Raw genomic sequence first — 9898 nt, 5'->3', positions numbered from 1 at the left:
TTTTCTTTCAAAAACACCTCCCCTTATTTACAGTTTCATCCATTTTTTCAGAATTGTTTTTAATTTTGTTTCTAATTCTATTTTTTTCAAAAATTTCACAAAATTAAATTAAATTTTTTATATATGTAATTTTATTAATTAAAAAATTATCACACGCCAAATTTTCGGGTCCAGATATTACATGTGTATCATTTAATTTAATTAATTAATTAATATGAATTTATTAAAATATATATCATTGGGTTTTAAAAATTATATAATTGGGTCTCGGTTGAGTGTTCTGTTTTAAATTCTTCAGAAAATTCTCTCTTGCTCCACAAACCTGCTATACTTTCAAAAATTATTGAATACCTCATTGTTACAAAGCAATCCAATTTTCTGCCAAGCTTATCTTCAAGGATATGCAGTTACGTGAGCAGCAAGGAATTTCTCTATCTTTTAATATTTGAGAAAATTACCAAATAAAAATTGGTTAGAATTATCAACAAGCTAAAAAATATTGTTTGAAAAACAAATTTCCAGATTCTACAACCATCAGAAGTTCATTCTACAATCTTCCTCTGGATTCGCCTCTTTGAATTTACTGATAATTCCTCCTAGTTCTGAAGATGGAAAGACCGTGCACTTGTTTCTCTATTAATTTCTTTCCCTCATCTCAACTAGTTTTATCACATTCCTTTTCGAGTTACCTCATTGAATCAGAAACTCTGGAATTCTCGAGCTCGCTACCAGACCATCAAGCTCCAAAATCAAGCACAACTAAAATTTCAAAACCTCTAGGACTTCGTGTTGCTGAATCCTTTCCTGTGGCTGACACAAGGTCCTAAGAATCATTGCAGGGGGACATAACAATCTCCCTGTGCCGATTCAGATCATTTAGGTACTTGGATGAATTGTAGTCTTCTGCATCAAGGAGCTCCTCAGAATATGTCCTTTGAAGTTTAGACATTTGACGTTTTTTCATCTGCTCTAGTTTACAATTATCACCCTTTAGAATCTGCACAACCTGCATTGAATGCAAAAACAACTATTTTTGTAGACTTTTGTGTTATGAGACTATTTCCATAACAGATACATGTTGATATCCTTGCTATGAGCCTTGGAAATTGCCAACTTAACAGAACAATCATGTTATAATTTCTGAAATCAGAAACCTGCCTGGCTCATTTGGGGTCGGCTAATTGAGGACTGATGAATGCATGAAGAAGCAGTCAAGACCAGACGGTTCAACTGTTCCTCGTCATACGCGTCACCAAGAGTTGGATCAACAAGTTCCTTGATATTATTCTTAGTGATCAAAGGTTTGGCCTGTGACAAATATGTTAAAGCAGCTTTAGTTTGAGTAAAAGTTCCAGGCCCTCTCTGAATTAAGTAAGGAAATAAATTGGAGCAGATGCGGACATACCCACATGACAAGGCTATGCTGTGAACTATCCAAAGCTTGCCTTCCTGTGATGAGTTCTAATAGTAGTACCCCATAAGCATAGACATCAGTTTTTTCATCGACAATGCCGTGCATGAAGAACTCAGGAGGAAGATAACTGCAACAATAGAAAAAAGAGAAATAAGATTACAGGATAGCAAAATTCATAAATTCAGAAACTCTGTTGTGTTATAATTACAAACCCAAATGTGCCTTCAACTTTTGATACAGTGTGATGAGTCCATTGATCTGGTAGCCACTTTGCAAGCCCGAAATCAGAAATCTGGTTCAAGAGTAAATTTCACTTTGAGCTATAATGGTAAAATAAAACCAGAATAGTGACTTTAAGGTTGTATTATACTGCAGAGATTTGGTGTACCTGAGCTTCAAAATCCTCTGTGAGCAATATATTAGAAGCTTTGATGTCTTTGTGGATAATCCTTCTTTGGCACCCTTCATGCAGGTAGAAGAGACCCTCAGCAGTCCCTAGAGCCACTTTATATCTAGTTTTCCAATCCAATTTCTCCTTTGGGCCTAGGAAAAAGTAGCCAGAATGAGCTGAAAGTTCACCAATTTAAAACTTGAAAGAATTTCAAAATCCTTGATTATAAACAAACCATAAAGTAAGGATGCTAAGCTTCCATGGGGAGACAATTGAAGAACAAGGTGCATGCCGCCTTCAACTCCATACCCAATTAGTTTAGCAATATTTGGATGATCAACATGGACTATGATCCCAAGCTCGGACAAGAAATCTGTTGTCATCTCTTCTGGAGAACCTCTGGTTAGTCTTTTGATTGCAACAAGTTGTCCATCTGCCAATTGTCCCTTGTAGACTTCAGCATATCCTCCTTCCCCAATCAAATTTTCTTCAAATGAGAAAAACATTTATCAGCACAGTTGTTCTTAGCCAAAAGACCAGGAAAGCTAACAATGTTTTGTTCCCTAACTCGATATCAAAGCAAGGACGACAAACATTCAAATTTCAAGCTTTGAACTTAGTACAAACCATGGCTGAAATCATTGGTTGCAGCTTCGAGCTCTGATAGGGCAAAGTTCTTCCAGCTAGATTTCAAGCAGCATAATTCAGGGTCCAGAGTAGATGTCAAGTTCGGAACCATGTAATCTCTAATTCTTTTGCTTTTCTTTCTAGTGAGTTTTGGTACACTTTTTAGAGATGGCAATGGCTGGAATTTCATTGCTGATCCTTTAAATAAACGCATGAAACCACGCCAATGAACACCAGGACCTAGTAGTTCTTGGTGGCCTTCCAAGCCTGAAGTGCTGGCTATAGAAGAAGCTGTTTCAGATTCTGCACTTCTTGAGCAGTCTTCTAGAGCACCTGTCTGGGAGACCTCTTCTGGACTCCCCTCGACAACTATGGATGTCAGATCTAATACAACAGAATAGGGACTTCAGTACAAATAGTAACAAACGTTTGATTCTAGTGCATAGACCCCCAACTTCAGGTTCGGTTCAAATTCTATTTTTTAGGGAATATAATACAATTGAACTAAAATTTCGAATAAAAATATCATTTTAATTACAAACTAATTATACGTAAATTTTAAATAAAGTGTTTCCTATAATTTTTTTATCGACAAATAAGAATATAAATCTATTCTTAAATTTTTAAAAATATGAATAGAACTGTTTCATTAAATATCAAATACGTAAATTATAATTAAATTTTATATATAAAATAATTAATAATATTAAGAACTAAAAGAGAATATAATAAAACTTAGCAAAATGCTGGGAATATGACAAGAAAAATGATCGTATACCGTCACACGAGAAGGAATCAGAGAATCCGGCTCTAGCTCTCCTGGCAGAAACAGGAGGACTCCCGCCTTTGTGGTTATCATGATCACTGTCATCGGAACTTTTGCTGCCAAATGCAAGCACGAATAACAAATTATTGTAGTTGAAAGATATACCAAAATCCCAAAGATGACAGTTGGATCAGAAAACATAACAAGCCAAAAACATCACGCTGGACAAGATATTATGGGAAAGGAAGGCAAATGGGTAAGCAAAAACTGAAAGATCAAATATGTAATAAAGGAGTAAGAGTACCATAAAATGAAAAGGAAAGCGACAAAACTGAAAGACAATTTGTTAAAAAGAAAGGATCCTTCGTTTTTCATAACCTTGATCATCTAAAAATTGATTTAAAAAAATTGCAGGTAAAGCAAATTTGCAGAACAATATAAAAGGTTAGATATTTTCCAAATAGAAAAGAAATTTTTAACAGACACGATTTTGTGTTTATCAAGCTAGACACATTTCCATTTGCTTTTCCAAATATGGTATAGTATACATATTAAATTTTTTCGTACAACTATCGTCTCCATCCTCTCCCCCCTCTGCATTCTCATGACTAACATTTTTCTCAGCAACCAAACAGAATACAGTGCGCATAATCAGGACAATAGCAGAACCTAAATCTATCATAAAGTGAAAACGACAAGCATTAAAAGAACAATATCAAATACACTCCCAAACTACCAAAGCAAACAAAACACAGGAAGCAATCAAATAAAATGTAGGCATCATCAATGGCGACAAACCTTGAAAAGAAAAAGCTGAGAAAGGGAGAAGAGAAAGGAAGGAGATAATACCAAGGAGAGAGAGACGTCTTTGGGGCATCTTCCATGAATTCTGAAAGATGGCCAAAGCCTGGGAAACCAAAAGAGGGGATCAATCAAAGGTGTTGGAGAGAGAGAGAAGAGCGGTTTGTCATGGTTTCTCTTCTCTGTACCTCTCTAATATCTGAATTTTTATTTTTATTTTTTTAAAAATAATTATTAATTTGGAGAAAATAAACCAGATGTCATTGCTGAAAACCCGGATGTTGTTTGTCATCTTTGCCAAAATCTTACCGCATTCACAGAATGAACATCTAACGACTAACGGCCTCTGTGCTATAACCAGACGTTGTAAGCGAAGCACGTAGGGCGTCGGGCCTATCACTGGATGCCACGTGGCTTCGTATGCCAATCCAGTGTTAGTTTTTTCCTAATACGTACTTGACTGTTATCACCTTACAACAAATTTGCAATTTTATTTTAAAAAAAAAAAAAAATTAACGTTATACAAAATTTATATAATATTCTGAAAAAAAATTTGGCAAAAAAATAGTAAAAAAAATATAAATAAAAAAAAAAAAAAAAAAAAAATTATTTCAGGTAAATTAAGATTTGAAAAAAAAAAAAAAAGTATTTCCGTAACCACAGTAATAAACTATATGATAAATTAAATTTAATATAGTTTAGATATATGATAATGCTCTTAAAGAAAGTACACTCCATAAATTGGAAAAAATAAATATATAAGTTAAAGAAATCCTTGGATATATAGAAATATTTTTGTACTTTTAAAACTGAAGAGAAAATTACAAACTAATATACATTTTAAATTTAAAAAGTAATGATAAAATTACTGTAATACTCCTCATACAACTATAATTTTATTAATAACAGCCATAATGATTTTATCTAAATAATAAAAATATATAATTTATTAAATATACTAATAATTTAAATTGATAAAAAATTATCATTAAAAATAACTTACAGATAGATAAAAATAGTTCATTTAAATAAGAAGTGTATACATCATATATATATATATATATATATATGAAATTATTGAATGTAAAATAAATTTTTTAATTTTCTAAAAATATTAAATCAATTAATTTAAGTAATTTTTCATACATTTCACGGGATTGGTGAACATAAATGATTTCTGTTGCTTAAACACCATCCAAACATTCCCATCAAGAAATTTCACCCCGCTGCTCTCTCATACAACTCTGCTTACACTTTTATTCCCAACTCAATATGATACAAAATACAACAGTTGTTCCGAAGTATCAGCCCAACTGGATTGAAAATTTACACCCAGAAAAAAATGTGAAATGAATTTCAATTTGGCAAATCCAGTCTTACAAACAGCATTGCAAGTCCTAGCTCAGCATTTTAATGGACATTCCGCGTGATTAAGCCCTCGAAAATTGTATAGAGGTCCTTATTATCTGGGCCAAAAATCTCCTCAGCCTTCCGAAGAGTCTCCTGTGACAATCCAGATAGATTTGTAATCAGCATTATGAACAGAACAATATTTAAGAAAGACATCAAAGAGGCAGGGGAAAGAATGATCATGTACTTCTCTTGACTGCTTGTGTGCATTCAATTCCTTAACATTTGCTAAAAATGCACCAAACTGCTCATACGACAAGCGGCTCCTGGTGAAACAGAGAGTAACATGGGCAATTATTAACTGGCTACAAGTTGCAACGTCTACATATCGAGAGGAAGAATATCGAATATAAGACAATTAAAGATTGAAAGCTAACTGGAAATGATTTTGAGTCGTTCATGAATTTAAATGGGAACACATGAAGAAAAGCTAGTGAATATGCACATGGCAATGGAGGTAACAAATAGAAACCAACCAACTATTGGGGATTATGTGTCAATTTGGCACAACTAAGAAAAGCAAAGTATGTTTTTTTAGCAACCATTTTCCAGTAAAAATAAGGTCCCCTTCCAATTTAGAGCAACTGCCATGCAAAGTCAAATATGCAAATTTTTATATTTGCAAAACAACAAAAATAATCAACTATTTCCTGCAATATCTACTGTAGACACATATTTTGAGGCCCAAAGCAGTTGAAATCAGCCAAAAGAGCACATTCTTCATACTCAGGATTAGATTATTCTAGCAATAGTAAGTTCAAGAATATGTTTCTGACTTCTCTCAGTAAGAAGTTTTAGGCTTAGCCAGCTTTACCTGACTTGGCGGAAGAATTCTTTTCCATCAACTCGAGTTCGTCCTGAAACATATATGAAAGGATCTAAGATATGGCATAACAACTATATATATATATATATATATCAATAACTCAATATTAAATTGGCATTTTTAAGAGCACCTTACAATTGGATATGTCATATGTCATAAAAGATATGAAAAGCTAAAAGGAGATAATGAAAAGAATTGTTGATCCTAGAACAGCAACCTCACATTGTAGCTTAGCACAAAAAGAATGTATGTTTCAGTAGGACTACTCTAGCCAGCCCACAAGTTCAGGTAGGAGTGAAAAAAAGCCAGATCATACTTATGAATCTTAAGGCAAATTCTCTAGATTTGCAAAATGTTGTAGCTTTCAAGATTAGAAGAGTCTTAAGACAAATTAATTACTCTAGCTTGCAAAATGTTACAGCTTTTCAAGATAATAGTCATAAGTAATTTCTAAAGAGCAATATGTTCATATGCTTCAAGTATCACCAAAATCAAAAGGCAATGGTTTTCAAATCGGAAACTTGGCAAACTTGCCAAGTTTTCAAACCGGAAACATGGCAAATATTTACATCTTAAAAGATCTAGAACTGTATTTTGATTTTCTTATCTTTATTTTGTCACAAAATGGCCCCAGGAAAAAAGCAAGATATTTAAAGCCGCAACTATAAGACTGTTGGAAAATAGATCTCCAGCAGCTAAATTAGCCTCTAAAATTATTAAACTTCATATAAGGCATTAGTCCTTAAAAATGTCCAAGGACTGACCAGCATAAGATCCTGCATCCGAACTAGATATTGAACCGGGTTGGCTGGATTGTGCAGAAGAAAATGCAGAAGACCTATCATCAAACATGCCTCTTGAGGTAGAAAATGAAATTGAATGCCGTCTTGGTGAAGGTGGTTTGGATGTCCTCGTTGGAGACACAGAAGCTGATAGACTTGGAGGAGAACCAGGAGGTGTGAGCCGAGGAGTGCTTGTTTGTGATACTAACATGGGACCATGTGAAAACCCTCGCCTTGAGGCTGCCATAACAATTGTTTTTGGTGAGGTAACTTCAAAATCTTGACAAATGATAACAGACAAATGATATAGGCACATCAATATGCTGAGATGTCTTCTAGAACCAAGATAAATATAACAACAATGAGATAAAGAAGAAACAGAAGTGGAATACCATCAGTCTCACGATCCTCTGGAAATGCATTTCCTATATCTGACACCTGATTCCGAATTGAAGAATATCTTGAAGGTGGCAATGAAACATCATCATCTGAAACATATCAGGTAAAACCTCTTTGAGTTGGTAATTGGATTCTAACAAACAGGCACACAGACTGTCAACCAGACATTTCTGATGCAGCCCAATTTTTTATAACAGCTAAATCAGGATTAAGGTAAGGGCATCTTGAGAAGCTCCAAAAGGATTTGAGAACTAATTTCTCTCAGACTCAAATAATTCAATTTCTTTGCAAAGTTTTAAAAACAAATAAAATGAGTATCATTGCGTGATTAAAACCAACTAGAATCAGTTCGATAACAGATTCGCTTGGTAACCTTCGAGTTTTTCAGAAGAATGTATATTAACAGCACGAATAAAACCAAGTTTAGACTCATGAAAAAGGGATGACGCTACGCTGCCCCAAACAGAATAATCATATAAAAATTACTTGTTTAAGGACAATATTTTAGTGATTAAAAAAAAAAAGATAACATCATACCACTAGGTGTTGGTTTAGCGATAATCTGTGTGGCCCCTGCCTGTGACAGAACTAGACTTGATTAAACCCAGAAAATAAATCATTTGGAGAGATCATCTCAAGCAATTAACATATCCTTAAGCAATCAGTAACTTACAGAACTTTCTTCATCTTCTTGAAGCGACTGCATGAGAGTCTTTTTGAAGACCTCCAACTGACCATATCAAAAAAGGAACACCTTATCACCACCAACATAAACATTTATAATCCATCTTTCAGGAAACTTACAAAAACTCAAGATCAAACAAGTAATGCCTACTTGCAATGAGGAGGGGTAGTCAGTTGAATTGTTAATAACTACTTCTTTTGCTAGGGACGGAAGTTAATTAGCCAACGTAAGTTGGAAAAGTTTTTGATGAAACAAGATGGACGATGGAATCGGCCAAATACGGTCTTGCTTCGAACAGTGAAAGGTAATAGGGATTAAACCTTAACTAGCAGCAATTCACGCGTTTTCTAGCTCTGCTTCTAAACATTTCAAGCTCATTTTAACAGGGAATAAATATCAACTCAAAATCACAATGTTCTAGCAACGAAGGCACTTCTTAGCAATTTCAATAAAGCTGACTACCTCAATTATCAAACCAATTGAGAGAAAACAAGCTCCAAAGAAATAATAATAAAAAATTGAAGAAAATCATTGACGCACCTTGGCGACATCTCTTTGTAGCTTCTTCACAGTAGCAGAAAGCGAAGCGTTATCTTTCAACAAGCTCTCCTACAACACAGACCGTTCTATTTTTCACTAGGAAAAACAACATAACATAAATCTGGATTGCAAATTGTCGGGGGTTATGGAGCCAAACCGGGTCGGACCTTTTCCTGTTCGGCCCGAGCAAGCTTAGAGCAGGCGTCGGAGAGAGAGGCGTCGAGATTCTCGATTTGCGCTTGCAGTTCGGCGATTACACGTTCCTTGTCAGCGAGTCTGCCGATGAGAGAAGATGACTCAGATTCGAGTGCGGAGACTCGAGTGGAGAGAGCAATGGATGTGATTTTGCGGGCCACATCGAGCTGCTCGAAAGGATCGGACGGTAAAACTTGCAAGACCTCCTCGGGAAGATCGAAGGTGGAGCCTCCACCACTCGATTCCTTGTCCTTGGCTAACATTTTCAACTTTTGTTTGTCTCAAGCGAATATTATATACATATATGTATAATATAAAGAGAAAGAAACTGCAGTTGGAGGATGGAGCTAGTAGCCTACAGTGGAAGTAGCCAAGGCAGCATTGGAAGGGGATATGGAGGGTGGAGGAGAAGAAAGTGAATTTTAAGGTGAAGGTCAACATGTGGCTGATAGGGGATGATGATAGGAGATTTGCATGGAGACAAAAACCCAAAGCCAATGAACGGACTGTAGTGTTTTCCCCCTATACATTCATTCATGTTTCCACTTAATTTATTACTTATTAGGCTGTATTTGTAATAATTTAAAATTCAGAAAGAAAAAAAAAAACTATTTATAAATTACATTTATTAAATAAAAAATTTCTGTAAATATTATAAGATTTGAGTTTATTAAGATTTTATATAAAAATCAGAATAATACATTTAAAATTTGATAGTATTTAAAATATAATGTTCAAATTTAATATAGAGTTTTATATAAATTCTCTATAAAATTTATTTTTTCTCTAATTAGAATATGTATATTTTATAAATAATAAAATTGATATAAATTCTGAATTTATTTCAAACAATCATACTTTGTAAATCTTAGATGGGAGATAATTATTCTGCCTAAAGTGATATCTTGGATATAAATTCTACTTTAAAATAATAAAAATTGATTTCATATTAAATTTGAATTGTATATATTTTAATTTTAAAAATATATAGATAATTTTTACTAAATATATAAATAGATTTAGAAATAAATTTAATTCTAAACGTAGTTTAATTTTTTAAAT

At 33.9% G+C, this 9898-nt stretch overlaps 2 protein-coding genes across 2 annotated transcripts; both read right to left on the bottom strand.

The window, feature by feature from the left end:
* Positions 1 to 356: 356 nt before the first annotated feature.
* On the bottom strand, positions 357 to 4205 carry LOC110819980 (Protein kinase superfamily protein). Its single transcript, XM_022049337.2, has 9 exons — positions 4048 to 4205; positions 3211 to 3314; positions 2433 to 2816; positions 2041 to 2292; positions 1803 to 1957; positions 1627 to 1706; positions 1406 to 1541; positions 1159 to 1308; positions 357 to 1006 (listed from the first exon to the last, which is right to left on the bottom strand). The coding sequence occupies exons 1-9, from the start codon at positions 4080 to 4082 to the stop codon at positions 824 to 826; spliced, it is 1479 nt and encodes a 492-aa protein (XP_021905029.2). The 5' UTR covers positions 4083 to 4205; the 3' UTR covers positions 357 to 823.
* A 1026-nt stretch (positions 4206 to 5231) lies between these two features.
* Positions 5232 to 9302, bottom strand: LOC110819993 (PH-response transcription factor). Its single transcript, XM_022049355.2, has 9 exons — positions 8809 to 9302; positions 8642 to 8710; positions 8090 to 8146; positions 7954 to 7993; positions 7410 to 7505; positions 7000 to 7257; positions 6224 to 6266; positions 5597 to 5675; positions 5232 to 5502 (listed from the first exon to the last, which is right to left on the bottom strand). The coding sequence occupies exons 1-9, from the start codon at positions 9097 to 9099 to the stop codon at positions 5410 to 5412; spliced, it is 1026 nt and encodes a 341-aa protein (XP_021905047.1). The 5' UTR covers positions 9100 to 9302; the 3' UTR covers positions 5232 to 5409.
* Between the last annotated feature and the right edge of the window lie 596 nt (positions 9303 to 9898).

This window comes from Carica papaya, chromosome 3 (assembly GCF_054855325.1).
Source record: "Carica papaya isolate Zhongbai chromosome 3, ASM5485532v1, whole genome shotgun sequence".
Lineage (NCBI taxonomy): Eukaryota > Viridiplantae > Streptophyta > Magnoliopsida > Brassicales > Caricaceae > Carica > Carica papaya.
This window is presented reverse-complemented; position numbering and strand designations above follow the sequence as displayed.

Excerpts from the sequence above, each read along its gene's own strand:
- LOC110819993 (XM_022049355.2), bottom strand. The coding sequence starts at position 9,099 with ATGTTAGCCAAGGACAAGGAATCGAGTGGTGGAGGCTCCACCTTCGAT. Across the intron at positions 7,994-8,089 it reads AAGAAGATGAAGAAAGTTCT|GCAGGGGCCACACAGATTAT; the intron begins GTAAGTTACTGA and ends GTTCTGTCACAG. Across the intron at positions 7,258-7,409 it reads AGAGGATCGTGAGACTGATG|CCTCAAGGCGAGGGTTTTCA; the intron begins GTATTCCACTTC and ends TTGTTATGGCAG.
- LOC110819980 (XM_022049337.2), bottom strand. The coding sequence starts at position 4,082 with ATGGAAGATGCCCCAAAGACGTCTCTCTCTCCTTG. Across the intron at positions 1,707-1,802 it reads CAGAGGATTTTGAAGCTCAG|ATTTCTGATTTCGGGCTTGC; the intron begins GTACACCAAATC and ends CTCTTGAACCAG. Across the intron at positions 1,309-1,405 it reads AGCATAGCCTTGTCATGTGG|GCCAAACCTTTGATCACTAA; the intron begins GTATGTCCGCAT and ends TATTTGTCACAG.